Source organism: Oryza brachyantha, chromosome 6 (genome assembly GCF_000231095.2).
Source record: "Oryza brachyantha chromosome 6, ObraRS2, whole genome shotgun sequence".
Lineage (NCBI taxonomy): Eukaryota > Viridiplantae > Streptophyta > Magnoliopsida > Poales > Poaceae > Oryza > Oryza brachyantha.
The window spans coordinates 14997401-15012839 of record NC_023168.2 but is presented as its reverse complement, the minus strand read 5'-3'; the positions used below and the strand labels follow the sequence as shown (position 1 = coordinate 15012839).

The window sequence follows — 15439 nt, the reverse complement described above, 5'->3', positions numbered from 1 at the left end:
CGCGTTACCATTATGTAAATAAAATGAAAAATGCATTAAAATGGATCATTTAGTTCATAAAAAAATTGTGTGGGTTTATAAGAAGATATAATCTATAATCAATGATGATCAATTTTACGTTTCTGAAAAGAAGGTACCAGTTTTTAAAGGACGAACAAAAAAGATGATACTTCCTTTTCATACCTAAGTCACGATTAACAACCAAACAAGGTAATTCCTTAGGGACATAAAGGTCCTTTTTGTTTATGCTTACGGTTATAAGCTAAATTTTAAATTTTAGAACTTAATTTTGAGGGTTTTACTGTAATTTATTTCTCAGTTTTTGTTTTTAGATTGCTAAGAATATATATATATATATACACTTTCTGTTGGGTGGAAGCAGAAACAGTTATGAAAATATTTTTCATTATGAACGTGCAGGGAGTAGCTACACATGTTAGTAGGATCTAATTTTCATATATATATATATATATATATATATATATATATATATATATATATATATTATATATATATATGCACCCACTTAGAATAAGCTATTCTATGTCATCTCCCCTCTCAAGGCCCAAACCCACCTCAACCCCTTCCAAGGGCCCAAAAGCTCTCTCCTGGACTGGTCAAACCTCTTTCCCACCGGTCAAACAAAAATACAGTAACATGTCTTGTAAAATACAATAACAACTTCAAAATATAGTCATGACAGATCTAGTTTTTTAAATCATATTTTTTTAACCAATGTGGTGAAAACGATTTTGAAAAATAATGTAAAACACATGAGATATTGCTCTCTAAAGATTAAGAATACAATCTTTTTAGCTTTCTCACATGCATTAGTTGTACTGTAGCAACAATATACAGTCATGATGTTATTATACTTTTATCGTGATGTTACTGTACTTCTATCGTGACTTTACTGTAATTGTGCAACACACATGTTACTGCATGTATATCGCAATGTTACTGCACTTCTATCATGATACTGTAATTGTGTAATAACAATACATATATTTTATAGCAAAATAGCGTTATGACTACATAAAAGGCGCATCGTTACTACAGTTATAGATATTTCTTAAGATTTTAAACTTTAAACAATTTATCTTTCATCTCATATATTATTTTTTAAAAACTTTTGTACCATATTGTTTGAAAAAATTATTTTAAAAAAGTAGATCCCTCATGGGTAGTGTTACTGTATTTTTATCATCGTATTACTGTACAATTCCTGTGAGGCGAGTGATAAACTTAGATAGACAAGGGGGAAGCCTATAAGTAGGTTGACCACGGGGTTAACTATTTGACCAGCCTTTAAATAAGGTGGGAGTGGTTTTTGGGCCTTTGGAGAAGGGTGGGAGGTGGGATAGACCTTGGGAATAGATTATAACAAGGGTGCACGCATTAATCTTTATATATATATATATATACCAATTTCCCTGAAAGACCTTAACAAATGGAGTGGTTTTTAATATCTATCCTATCAAATCATATATACATGTACTCTACTGGGGAATGTTTTGAATTCGATTCTGAGTTCTATTGCAAAAGTGTGAAGATAACATACGGTCATACACGGATGATGTAGCACGTTTCTTGCTGTTATCTAGAGATGATAGTCGTGCAACATTTTGCCAAATATGGATATAAATTTACTAATAGAATTTACTTTCAATAATATCTTTTCATTAGTTTCAGTTAGTTTCAGTTTGTTTTGTGATGCAGACAATATAATAATTTGGCTCTAGTTTCGGATGAAACGAAAGGCAGAAACTCTTTGTCGTTATCTTTAAAGATAAAAAAGATGCTCACTCTAGTTCGTAACCATTTTGCTTTCAGCGACACATTGGGGTTGTGTTTTTCCCACTAGGGATATTGATTTGTGTCGACGTGTTTTTCAAACTCCTAAATAATGTATTTCATGCAAAAAAATTCTATATCAAAAATTCTTATATGATCTTTACAAAGTAAGAATGTACTTTTTATTAGTTTAATTTAGTCATTTATACCCACAAATAATTATAGAAAAATTAGATAATCATTTGTCCCTTTAGCCGTAGCCATCTCAAACACCAACTAGGCCATTAGAGGCGGTATTTGTCCCTAGTTCAAATGTGTGCAGTCATGTCCACTCTAGTGCTTTCTTTCGCCTAGACCTTTTGACAGAGCCACAGTTAGAACGTAATATAAGGGTACTCAATTGTGTTTTCATGTTTTGAATTGGACTTAGGCTGTTCTAGGTGTTTGAATTTGATTGAGGCCACGTTTGTTTGCCGGTAAGATACCCCATATTTCCTCGTTTCCACGCGCACGTTTTTCGAACTGTTAAACGGTGTGTATTTTCCGAAAATTTTCTACATGAAAGTTGCTTAGAAATTCATATAATCTATTTTTCTATTTTTATAATTAATAATTAATTAATCATGTAATAATATATTACTATGTTTTCCACGCCGGTTAACATCCTCTACGCCGAACGTAACCTGAGAGGGTGTATATATGGTAAAAATAGATAAACTCTAATTTTTTTTTAACCGAGCTCTTGGAAACCCACATCAAGCAGCTCCGCCCCTGTTTGGAGGTGTATGGTCTTTCTTTGGCTTGCAATATATGTATCTCAGCTAAAATTTTAGTTTTGAACCTTAAATTTGAGATGATTTTAGAGGTATTTTGTCATAGTTCATTTTTTATACTTATTTTTGATTGTTTGAGAACACATGCATTATTTATAAACTATTTTTTATATATAAATACTCTCTCCGTTTTATAATGTAAGAATTTCTAGCCTTGCCTAGATTTATATAGATGCTAATAAATCTAGACATATATATAAATTATATATATTTATCAATTGATGAATTTAGATAAGATTAGAAAATATTATAATAGGAAACGGAGGTAGTACAGAATACGAGCCTGCTAACCTCCATACCGCACCGGCGTATTCGTGGCCCCCCAAAAACGAGTATATAATTTCGATCATTAATCCTTAGTCCTCGAAAACAGGAATCACGTCATGGGTTCGTCTATACGTGTAATCACATCCGTGCATGTGTAGACCACCGACCCTTCAGCAAGACTCCATCAGACCGAGCTATATATTTATAAGCATTATAAGGACCAATTTCCTATGGGTGCATGTAAGTTCCTTCGACCTTGTACGTCCCGAGATTTGTTTAATTTTTTTATACCCATGAGTTTGTATTTAGATCTATTATATGTCTATTTCATTAGTTGACCATTGGTTTGCCTGTTAAGTATCGTATAAATGACTTTAGTGCCCTTGGTATATTGCTAAAGTCTATAAATGTTTGATTTGTAAATTATTTGGGTTCTGAATAATAATAAGAGATAAATTACTAAATATTTTAAAATAAAACATAATTCCATTAATAATTAAAAAAATATTTATTGTAAACAAATCGAGCTCCCATCAAATTTAAAAATTACTTTTCAATGAATACGCAATGAAAAAAGATTCATTGTAAAAAAACAAAGGGGTGAAATTATTTCATTGGAAACTATAAAAACATATTTAAAATTAATGTGTGGATTTAATCATATTTTTTAAAATTTTATTTTTAAAAAATAAGTTTATTTTTTTAAGTTTGGCATTAGTTCATTATATCCCTTTTATTTTAGTATAAGTTATTTTTTACACATAAAAATTTATCGAGTAGGTAGTAAATATGTATAAAAGGGGTAATATAGTCATTTGAAAAATATTTAACGGTCAACTAACGGTCAACTAACGAAAATGTATAGAGGAAATTAAAATAGAAACTTAAGGGTATACAAGGAATGAGGTAAAATTCAGGTGTATAGAGTGGATTGAGTAAATTTTTATGGGTATGTTAGGAATTTTTCCATAAAGAAAATATAATTCATGAATAAAACTTTTATACACTTTTATATACAGTTCTTAGATTGAAAAATAAACTATATATAAAAGACTCTAAAGTCAACCTTTAAACTTTAAAATTTTAAGTTTTAAGAAACGAAAAGTCGACACGTACCCATAGCGAATTGACGGGTGCACCGGAACGGAAAGCAGCAGCAGCAGCAGCTTCGTGTGACGTGAGCCGTTGGCACGCACAAGCCATAGGCCGGGCGATGTGATGCTGCGTGTTCAGTGCTCACACGCATGGTGTGGTTATTGTTGGGTTGGGTATGGATAAAGCTTAGCAAGATAGTTACGCTCACAAACTGCTCACTGATCGTATATGGTATGTCACTAGATTAATTATATTCTTGGCTAGCACAGATATATCATCCACTGATTTATTTTTTAACGAGAACACAGTACCACGTCTTCTCGCACTGAAAGCACAAAGCCGTTAGAATCCTGGAAAATTCGCTCCAACAATAAGGAGTCGAACCCAGGATCTCAGATGCTACTAAGACCTTATATAACCACTAAGCTACAGACCCTTTCGATATCATCCACTGATTTATATTCCCTAGAAAATAATAAAGGGGTCCAGTAATCATTTCATAGGTGGCAGTAAAAACAGTTGATCGAACCATATCTCAGAGTAGGTACAATAGCGGGCTATAAGCTAGCTGTAAACATGTTTTAAAGAAAGAAGAATAGTGTACTACAAATATGCAGCGTGTGTATGATATGCGGAACCATATATTAATGCTTTGTATGTAACTATTATATGAATTGGCTATTAGATTGACTATAGATGAAATAGAGCTAATAGTTGGCTATATGGTTGAACTTGCTCTCAGTGTACGTAGTTGATAATGAAAGCATATTTATCAGTTTGGTGGTGCTCAATAAAAGGTTTACCATGTTTATCTGGATCAAAATTTTCTTCGATGCATCATGCATCAAACACCTCAAATATCTTGCGAAATTTCATAGGAATAGTCCATCCGTTTAAAATTTATAAGTATTTCTAGGTTTTTGAAAGATGTTTCACGATACCAGCACTATTCACAATACCGATGCTTCCATTAATCATTTCATATTCAACTTCTTCACATCCGACCCCGATTGAATCTACCATTCCCTACATTTATGGGAGTACTCCTGGTTTATTAAGGAATAAAAAAAATACGAATAGTCCTTGAACTTAGACCTAAATGTCATACAGGTTCATTAACTAAAAATGCACATTTAGATTTTTTGATTTGGTTTAATATATAACCGAGGTCCAAAATACGGATGATACAGGTCCGACGCTGATGATGTCATCCACAGAGATCAGAATTGTGCATTTAGGCTTTCCTAATGCAATATGCCCTCCAAATCGACTCATACTGCAACCAAGATCAATAAATATGTATTTCTCGGCAACCGAAAAATAAACATTTTAAGTCATGCGCCAAAAAGTTTGGGTGTGGTGGTAGGTTATTTTGAGGCATACTATAGCGGGGGTTTAATGGCCTTCATGGATGGCTACGTCGGTGCCAAAGCTACGTCATTAGTAGTTATGACCTAAGGTGATACGTTAAATCAATATTAGAGACACTTCATCTGTTCTAAAATACAAACAATTCTAGTTTATTTAAAAAATAATAAGGTTGGGTTAAAAGATACATCCTCTGTATTGAAATATTTAATAAATAATGTTATTGACTTTTTATCATACATTTGACTTCACCATATGGTTTGTACGAAAGATACGTAGTTATCAATTATGCTGCTATGATTGGATTTACTTCTAAATCAATTTTAAGTATAAGTTACATTTTTTTACATATTTGTTCAAAAATTTTCAATAACATGAATGGTCAAACATGTGGTAAATAAATCAATGTCATCTATGAAAATACAAAGAAGTATTATTTTAGCCACTTTAGTGATCAAATTTTTTTATTTCGGTCCAAGCTTCTGATTGGTTAGGGAATCATTGATGTGATAAGAATTACAGAAATCAATGCATAAATTCTTGAATTGTAGTACAAAATGTAAACTCTAAAAATGTTTGCGTTTTGGAATAGACGGAGTATTTGACAAGTTTATGGAACTAAATGACATCCCTGTCAAAGTTTAAGGACCAAAATTAAGGTATATTTTACTTGTTATTGAGTGACATCATATTCTTTTACTTAACCTTAAAAATATGTCTCAAACAATTTAGAAATGTTTATAACTTGGTATCAATGTTGAGTAGTTTAGGGGATTATTCGCCTTGTTCCACAATAAATGCATCATGTTAGTTAGTAGTGAACTTGCGCCCTAGGAGTGTCTTTTGGTTTCAAGGTTCGGTCAGGTTGAAATAGAGCCAACCATTTGTGTGGTTGTTTGATTTAAGAGATGAATGAGATGGGTTGGATTTAGGAGATGAATATTTCTCCTAGATCTGGGTTCAGCTTGTCCACCAAATTTGGCTAGATTAAGGGCATATTTGGATTCAGAGACTTTTAGTAGTCCGTAGACTTTTTTCTAGTTGTCTGTATGACTTTTTTTTTAGTCCCTCGTGTTTGGAAAGAGAGACTAAAAGTGTCTTGGTATAGGGTATAAGTACTATAGTACCCCTGATATGCTACCCCTGGGCTCCAAATTGTGTTGCTGCTACTTGCGCTTGCAGCTGTTTGTGCTTGTTGTTGCTGCTGCTGCCGGCATCTTCCAAGCCGTGATCGGGTTCTTCGGAATCTGGAGGATCTTCATAAGGTTCTTGCTCTCTTGCTCTGCGGCGATTTGATTTTTTTCCTCGCTGCTTCTTGCTCCTGCGGTGCGCTGATGATGATGCCCTTCGTGGCAGTTCCGTTCGTGACGCTATCCACGCTTGGCCTCTTCTACTTCGCCTTCCTGGGAGTGAGTTCTCGTCCTCCTCGTTTCGGCTTCTCTCCTCTCCCATGGTGGTTTGGAATCTGAAACGCTCAACTGCAGGTCGCCAAGTGTATCGAGGTTGCCCTCCCGGCGAGCAGGCGGGGGCAGCGCCGGCGGGCGGGCGGGCGGGGATAGCGCTCATCGAGAGATTGGCTTGGCGTCGGCAAGGGGAGAGAATGAGGGGCAACACATGGAAAGAGGGAGAAAAAGTCCCTAAATGTCTCTCCCAAGGGACTACTGATTTTTGACAGACTTCTAGAAAAAAGTCCCTAAAAAAGTCCCTCCTGTTTGGAAGAAGAGGGACTTTTTCCTAGAAGTCCCAGGGACTTTTTTGGATCCAAACAGGGTCTAACCCTACCTATCCGTGTCAAGTGATGTCGTTTGCCCACCATCGCCGAATACTACTCTTGTGCATACACCCGTTGTTGTCGAGCGTCACTACTCCGCACGCACCTGTCGTCGCCAAGCTCCTATGTGTGTGCATGTTGCTGGTCGAGCTCCTCTGCTCCTTCATGCTCCTGCCACTAGCAGACCATGATCGAGCTCCCTGATCCACCATGTGTGCGCCTACGAGGATGGAGAGGAGGATGAGCTCCTCTGCGTACTCCCACTGTCGGTCGAGCTAGCTCCTCCGTGTGACAGATCTAGGAGAGGAGGATGACAAATGTGGTTGCCGCTCCTCCGTGCACATGCCTACCATTGGCCGAGCTCCTCTACGCACTCTCGCTGTCGACGTGTGATGGTATGCAAACATCATGCATCACATCACATCCATATTTCTTCTACCAAACAAAAAATACGGTTCAACCCATTTCTCAAATGAAATGCCAAACTAGAATCAACCCATCCGAAAAAATAGGGATGGATCTAAGGGCATTCATATTGTGGGATCATGGCGAGTGCTCTCACCATGCCACATCATTCACCAGTCACGTGGAGGAGAAAGATGGTGAGGGTGAGTAGCCTTTCCAGGACTCTCATGCCTTATGCAGACCATGGGTGGCTTCAGTAGAAATTAAAGCTGCGAAGATAGGGGTGATACATGCATCGGGCAAACGAGGAGCTCTACCATGGATTGTACCAAACCTAGAGAGAGAGGGGGGAATACTAGTGGCTGGATTTGGAGTAGTTGTCACCATCACCAAGCTCATGCCCTCACTACCTCCGTCGAGCTTGCTCTGGAGGGGGATCGAGAGCCAGCATAGTTGGGAAGGAGGGACGAACCCAGAGTTCCTTCACATCGGCGAGCCTCTACACATGCGTTGTCTCGTCAAGCTCATCACCTCTTCCGCTCTATGACTGAACCTCATGCCCCCAAGATAGGCAGATGTCATCGTTGTATAGGGTTGGAGTTGTTGGATCTGTGGTAGCCGACGAAGGTGGAGAAGTAGAAGGGACGGTGACGGATTTGGATGGGCTCATTGGTGTAAATCCCATGGAGAGCTCGAAGGCAGAACTATAGGGAGGAGAAATGTTGTCGGATGGGAACGAGGCTCACTAACCTCGCTTTGATCTCTGTCTGCTATCGGGAGGTCATTGATCACACTACTACCTCGATCTGTCAAGGAGAAGGGGACTAGGGAAGGAAACGAGACATGATACCTTAATCTGGCCAACGGGGTGGGAGGGCTCGAGTACACAATGATGGCAAGAGAAGAGGAGACGGGAGAGATCACCGGCGGGGGAGCTCTTCGCAATAGCGGGGAGAGATCGACATGAGGGATGGGGAGAGAACGACGTGAGAGAGGAGGAATGCTGAGTTTGTATTTGTTTTCGATTTAGGAAACTGATCTCTAAAATATTAGACTTGATGTAAATTAAAAAATATTAAAGCTTAAATTGAACATACCATAGGCGAACATATATAAATTTAAATGTAAAGCTACAACTAAAGCCACATTACACAGTAAAAACATTTTCTTTCATAAATACCGTAACCTATACTACAATTATAAACCTAAATTTAAAGCTACAGTAAAAAAATGTTTACATTACAAATACCCTAACCTACAATGCGTCATCCTCCCACCAAAAGCATCCTAGAGTGGCTGAATCGGTCGTCCCATCGGCAGGTAGCAACAGATTCCGTTGAACAAACAGTAAGTTAAGGCCCATTCAGTTGGAAAAAATTTTTTTTGGAGAGAGGTTATATCGATACGTACGGTCATATATTTTAAGTATTAATTATAAAACAAATCTCACATTCCGCCTAAAAACCGCGAGACGAATTTTTTAAATCTAATTAATTCCTCATAAGCATATATACATAATCTATCATTAGTACGTAAACATGCCTCTGCTACGTGCCCTGCACATGCGCGTCACGTCGAGCTACACGCGCGGCCGCGGGGCCGCTTGTCATCCAAAGCATGGACACCAGAGAGGGTCGTGGTGTTGAATTGAAAGGCACCGTTATGTAGTGGGTCGAGTAACTGACACACGATAAGATTAATTAATTATTAACTATAAAAAATTTAAAAAGTTAATTGATATGATTTTAGAAATCAATTTTTTATATAAAATTTCAAAAAAGACATGTCATTCAACGTGCGCGTGAAAAATAAATATTTATGTTAGTTAGGGCATGTTTAGTTCCCAAAAACTTTAACCAAACCATCACGTCAAATCTTTAGACACCTAAATAAAGTATTAATATATATGAACATTAAAATTAATTACACAGTTACGGAGGAAATCGTGAGACGAATCTTTAAGCCTAATCAGGACATGATTAGCTATACGTGCTACAGTAACCAACATGTGCTAATTATGGATTAATTAGTCTCAAAAGATTCGTCTCGTGGTTTTCATGCGAAATCTATAATTTATTTTATAATTAGACTACGTTTAATAATTTAAATATATGTCTAAAAATTCGATAAAATATTTTTACGAAAAATTTTTGCAAGCCGAACGAGGCCTTGGGAGAAAAAACTGGGCCAAAGGCAACGACGACGCTGTATGGATGGATTAAAGTGGTGGCCGTCATGTCATATCTGCGTACTAGTATGCAAAAAGACCCAACCAAATTTGTTACTCCTGGGGGCCACTACGTCACAACAAAAACCATAATGATCAACTACCATCCGGGAAATTGATAGGGCTTGGAGAAAAAGACTCGAGACTCGTGAGCACCCGTGCTCTCTTATTATGGTCGTCGTCTATGGATGGATGGCCGGGTTAGTTGTAAAGTTCACGTCGACGGGCTGTTGAACATAGTATCCTGGTTCTCTAAGGTCTCTTCAGGGGAAATATGCTCCTATTCCTTTGTTTTTATTATATGTACATTTTTCAAATGATTAAATCAAACAAATTCAGTTTTCTGAAATATTCTACCCCCACAACCTGGGGATTTCTTTAAATTACCTTTTTGGATTTCTACAAAGTGCTGCAAGACAGGTATGTTCAAGGTTTGAATGTACCTAAAATGTGTCTGTGTCTATAACATGCATCACCTTCGTTTTATATTATACAAAATTAAGTTTTTAGTAGAGATTCAAGAATACTACTGATTTTATTTTTAGAGGAATAATGAGGTTATAGATTCACACACACGGATATACACATAGAATGCAGTGGTGGTACCGTGGTGTCTTCTGCATGTGCGTAAAATGATCGAAATCTTAAAAGTTCCCATAAGCGCGAAAACGCTGTACAGGCTCGGGCCTCGAATGCCAAAATCGGCCCGGCCCAATTGCACGGCGTCACGGCCCACAGCAGCACAGCACAAGCAAGCCCTGGACACGCGTCCTCCCACTCCTCTCCCCGGCGACCGGCGCCATGGAGCTGGCGCTCGAAGCAGCCGGCGGCGGGAGCCGAGCGGCGTCGGTGTCCCTCTCGGCAGACTCCCCCGAGGCCGTGCTCGGCCGCGGCGACCTCGGCGGAGAAGCCGACCGGCAAGTCTCGCGCCGCCACGTGTCCCTCCGCCTCCTCCTCGGCGGCGGCGGCGGCGTCGCGGAAGAGGAGGAGGAGGGGGAGCCCAGGGTCGCCTTCGAGGTCGTCGGGAGGAACCCCGTGGTCGTCCGCTCGCGCGGCGGCGGGAGCAGGGTGTACCGGCGCGGCGAGGCCGGGGAGCTCCTGGACGGGGACGGGGTCGCGCTGTCGCTGAGGGCGCCGTCGTTCTGGGCGGTGCGGAGGAGGAGGAGGAGGGGGAGCAAGGGCGGGGATGTGGAGGCGGAGGTCCTGGACGCGGTGGAGAGGCGCACGAGGGAGCGGAAGGAGAGGGAGAGGCGGGCGGCGGAGGAAGCCATGGAGGTCACCGCCGACGAGGAGGCTGCTGCGGCGGATGCCGATGCGGCGATCGGTGGGGAATTGGATGCGGAAGCGGAGGATTCGAAATTTGATCCAGCAGGCATCGACCCGATTCGAGGTGAGCTTTGGCCTGTGAGTTGTTCTAATATTGTTCTTCCTTTTAGAGGGGAAAAAGAAAAATTCCCCCAAAAAATACAATCTAGGCCAATGCGAATCAAAGTTAAATTTTGGTTGTGACAATACTGTAGAGATGAGTTGATAACACCTCTTTTAGAGGGAAAAAAAAATCCCCCTCCCCCCCCCCCCCCCCCCCCCCCCCCCTCAAAAAAATACAATCTAGGCCATTGCGAATCAAAGTTAAATTTTGGTTGTGACAATGCTGTAGAAATGAGTTGATAAGAATACCTCAGTTCATGCTAGTACATTGGGGTGATTAGTTTACTAACCATTGCATTTGATTTTGATCTTGCAGTTGGGCCTTTTTGTAATATGCAGTTAGCTCGTGTTGGTTAGATGCCAAACTGCCAAGTATAAAACAGTAGAAAACGATTGCTGATTTCTGTGAAAATACCTAAAGTATGTTCATGTAGATGTAGGAAATGAAGAAGAATACAAAAATAGTAGTACATTGCTATAGGTTCGTTATAGTACATTTTCTGTTTCATTGGCAAAATCAGGGTGCTGCTGCAGTGATAAATGTTGTCCTATTGTTTGCTAAATATTTCAGTCTTGATGTTTACATGGGTCATTCATTCCTCTAAAATCTACACAATGTGAAAAAAAAATCCATCCTGTTAAATCACACAATAGTTTTTTGGCTGCAGAATTCGGGTTCTTATCAATGGGCCATGAATTTGACAACTATCCGAAAGGAAGAATCCGTCCCCCAAAGGATTGGAATTGGTTTCTGGAGGAATTAAGAAAGAGTTCCGATGATGAAGATGATGAGGGAGGTAAATCAAAGGGTAGAGTCGCTAAGAAGAAGAATGAGGGACAGCGTGAAGATGATGACTGGACAGGCGAGAGTGAGAATGAAAAAGCCTCCCTGTCAAGAGGTCCTAGTGTGAAGAGATCAAAGTATGTGACAAGATCAAAAGAACCAAAGAAACCTCGCAACGAAAAATCTGAGATCAAAGGGAAAAATAAGAACGTTGGGGATGAAGTGGATGAGGAAGATGAAGAGGATGATGAAGATGAAACACTTGGAGGTTTTATAGTTAATGAAGAGGACGGCCCAATGGAAGAGGTGAGTGAGGAAGAGGGGGACGAGTTCGATGATGATGATGATGACGACGACGATGACTAAAAACAATGCCAAGATAGCTTCTGTACCTTTCTCCTGATGAAGGTGCAACGTTAGCGCTGACAAGCAGGGGTCATATGCTTCTGTGTTGTAACAAATACAGTTAGTTAGCTTTCGTCGGACAGGAGTTGTGAACTTGTGATGATGTTTGTTCAGTTAATGACTAACACATTTGTCTCTGTTCCCAAGAGGTTTGGGTTTTTGCATGCTTGGGCCCTCTTTGGTTTGGAGGAATCGAACTGTTTCCTGTGAAAATCCCGTTTATCTGTAAAGTGGATGTATGCGTACCTACCAATTTTGGCATCTGGACAGTGCAGGTTCATGCTGAATAACGCTATTTTTGCTCAACAGTGACCTGCCGTAATCAAGAATCAAGATAAGACACTGTTGCATGAAATTCGTGAGAACATTGAATAGAACAGCAAATACGGGTGATACTGATGTTGGTTCATGTTCATGAAAGCAACCATTTGGTCATCGATCACCACTTCACCAGTGAAATAGAATGTGTGCCTTCTAACAAGTCTCATGAAAAGGCTATATGGGCGACATTATTCGCTTTCACCAGGAGCTGCCTAGATATGAATCAATCATCCATGCATTCCTTCCTGGCATGCCGCCCTATTGAGAAAAGAAATGCTTATCACACAGAGGGAAAAAGACAAATTCTCTTTGAACAAGTAGTACGTATATATGAGTGGAGATTTAGAAAGTACCAGGAGGTGAAAAAAGTGGTACCTTCAATTAATTTGTATCTCGATATACTAAAATTTGAATATAAAGATAAATTTTGGTATATAAAGTTAGATGATAAAATTGTCCGGAGATGAATATGCATATGAATTACCAGTATTGAAGTGTTGATACATAACCTTATACATCAATCCATGAAGCAGATAAGATACCACATCCATCCACTTCCTGCATTCCATCATAGCCATCACTGGATCCTGCAAGAGCAAACGCAGAATCCGAATTATAATCAACCAAATCACCAAACCATTTCACAAACATAACTAAGCACTAACCGCACCGCAATCACACAGCAGATCGAAATGCTAACACGCCACGCAACAATATAGTAGTATGTCGTAGCTCACGGCTTAGCTCCGCTCCATGGCTACTCTGCCTAATGCAACACTGCAAGCCTTGCAACCGCGCCGCCGTGAAGCTCTCCTGCACCGGTCAAGATTCAAGAACTCGGCGAGGCCAAGAAGTCAATCTGCTGCACCAGCTCCTGCACCTCCTCATCGCCCATCTCCTCCCATGGATCCGACGCCGGTACCGTGTCGGCGGCGGCGGAGGTGGAGGCGACGAGCTCGTCCACCTCGACGTCGATCTCCGCCTGCTCCTCGCCGAGCAGCTCGTACCATATCATGTCCGTGGTGACCGCGCCCGTGCCGTGGGTGTTGGAGCCGGACGACGGGACGGCCGCCGCAGCGGCAGCCAGCACCAGCGCCTCCAAGGTGAGGCCGTCGTCGTCCGCGCCCGCGCCGAGCATCCGCCGCTTCTTTCCTCCTTCCACCGCCAGCGACGCGGCGTGGTGGCGCGCGATTTTGTCGAGGACGTCGGGGTTCCTGAGCGCTCGCGCGAGGAACGCCGTGCACTGCTCCTGCCGCCTCTCGGTGCCCCGCACCCGGAGCTCCATGTCGAGCAGATGCGCCCGCGCCTCCCCCTGCTGCCGCCGCAGCCGCGCCAGCTCCCTCGCCAGCGCCTCCTTGTCCCTCCTCAGCCTGTCCACCTCCCCTTCTCCTCCGCCGCCTCCTCCTGTCCCCGCGCGCGGCGTTGTCGTCGTCGACGCCGCGCCCGTGCCCGTGGCGCGGCGGCGGCGGATGTTGGCGAGGAGGTGGCGCTGCCCGCCGAGGAAGTCCTCGTTGGCGAACTCCCACCTGTCGGCGCTCACCTTCCGGAACCCCTGCAAGCTACCCAACAATGAATCAGTGAAACAGGAAAGCGCACGAACACAACTGATTACAACTCGACTCGCCACGAACGCCATTGACGTGACGGCGAGCTCGAGCAACTCACGTAGGTGTTGAGCTGGCGGAGGAAGCTGGAGAAGTTGGCGTGCTTGAAGTGGAGCGGGAGGAGGCGGGCGGCGAAGGCGTGCGGGTCCCACACCACGAAGCTGTTCCTCGACGCGCCCCACGACACCACCGCGTCCGTCGCCGGGTCCTCCACCATCTCGAACGTCTTCACCAGGAACGGCGCCACCGCCACCCCCACCGGCAACGGCACCGGCGCCTCCTCCCCATCCAGCACCACCACCTCCGCCTCCTCCTTCACCGTCGTCGTGTAGTCGTCCATCCTACGCGAGACGCGCTCCTCCTCCGGTCGATCGGCGTGATTTTTGGCGGGAGAATTAGGTGGGGGTGGAGTGATTTATAGAAGGGGAAATGGAACATTCTGGAAGGTACTAGAGGAGGAGGAGGAGGAGGAGGAGGAGGGGCGATGCGTTTGGGCGCGGGGATATTTTTTCTGTTTGGAAGGTTCTCATGTGCGCTAGAAACTCGAAAGAAAGACGAGATGGGGTCGCGCAGGGGAAGGAGGAGGCCCGAACTTTCCCGTGATTTTGATTTGATGTGGCCGCGAGCAAGCGAACCAGCTTCCTTGGTTGGGCCGGGCCGCTGGACACCGAAATTAAGGCCGACGAGTTTGGCCCAGGATGACTTGCAAAATTTTGAGTCTGGATTGGCCCAGCATCAGCATTTTCTAGTTTGCCAATATATATGTTTCGTATTTATACAATTACATATAATATAACCATCTGTAAATTAAATTTAACTGAAGGTATTCTAAAGTGTTAAATTGAGAAGAACAAAGGAAGCATCATGTTAACAAAACCACTTGGGGCAAGTACAATTAGATGCCATAGCTATTTGCTCATAGTGGTTTCCAAGTCTTCTTCTTTTTCTCCCATGCACTCTTGTTTAACAAAAAGAATTCCCGGGCATTGTTCTTCCCCACTTGGGAGGAATGTGGGCGACAATGGCCGTCCAATCCATCAGCTCCAGTCTCCCCATCTCTTTGACAGCACTGAAAACACATTGAGACCCTCCAGTCTCCCCATCTCTTTGACAGCACTGAAAACACATTGAGACCAT

At 41.9% G+C, this 15439-nt stretch overlaps 2 protein-coding genes across 2 annotated transcripts; one reads left to right on the top strand and one right to left on the bottom strand.

The window, feature by feature from the left end:
• The first annotated feature begins 10560 nt into the window (after positions 1-10560).
• Positions 10561-12688, top strand: LOC102717811 (sarcoplasmic reticulum histidine-rich calcium-binding protein). The gene is made up of 2 exons (XM_006657000.3): positions 10561-11150; positions 11857-12688. Exons 1-2 carry the CDS (start codon positions 10562-10564, stop codon positions 12336-12338), a joined length of 1071 nt encoding a protein of 356 aa, XP_006657063.2. The 5' UTR covers position 10561; the 3' UTR covers positions 12339-12688.
• Positions 12689-12872: 184 nt separating this feature from the next.
• On the bottom strand, positions 12873-14642 carry LOC102717536 (putative heat stress transcription factor A-6a). Its single transcript, XM_040525176.1, has 3 exons — positions 14364-14642; positions 13183-14250; positions 12873-12956 (listed from the first exon to the last, which is right to left on the bottom strand). Exons 1-2 carry the CDS (start codon positions 14640-14642, stop codon positions 13528-13530), a joined length of 1002 nt encoding a protein of 333 aa, XP_040381110.1. The 3' UTR covers positions 12873-12956; positions 13183-13527.
• Positions 14643-15439: the final 797 nt, after the last annotated feature.

What these genes read in the sequence shown, in the direction of transcription:
- LOC102717811 (XM_006657000.3), top strand. Translation starts at nt 10,562, where the DNA reads ATGGAGCTGGCGCTCGAAGCAGCCGGCGGCGGGAGCCGAGCGGCGTCG. An exon ending in AGGCATCGACCCGATTCGAG is followed by an intron (nt 11,151 to 11,856) that starts GTGAGCTTTGGC and finishes TTTTGGCTGCAG; the next exon opens with AATTCGGGTTCTTATCAATG.
- LOC102717536 (XM_040525176.1), bottom strand. Translation starts at nt 14,642, where the DNA reads ATGGACGACTACACGACGACGGTGAAGGAGGAGGCGGAGGTGGTGGTG. An exon ending in TCCGCCAGCTCAACACCTAC is followed by an intron (nt 14,251 to 14,363) that starts GTGAGTTGCTCG and finishes GGTAGCTTGCAG; the next exon opens with GGGTTCCGGAAGGTGAGCGC.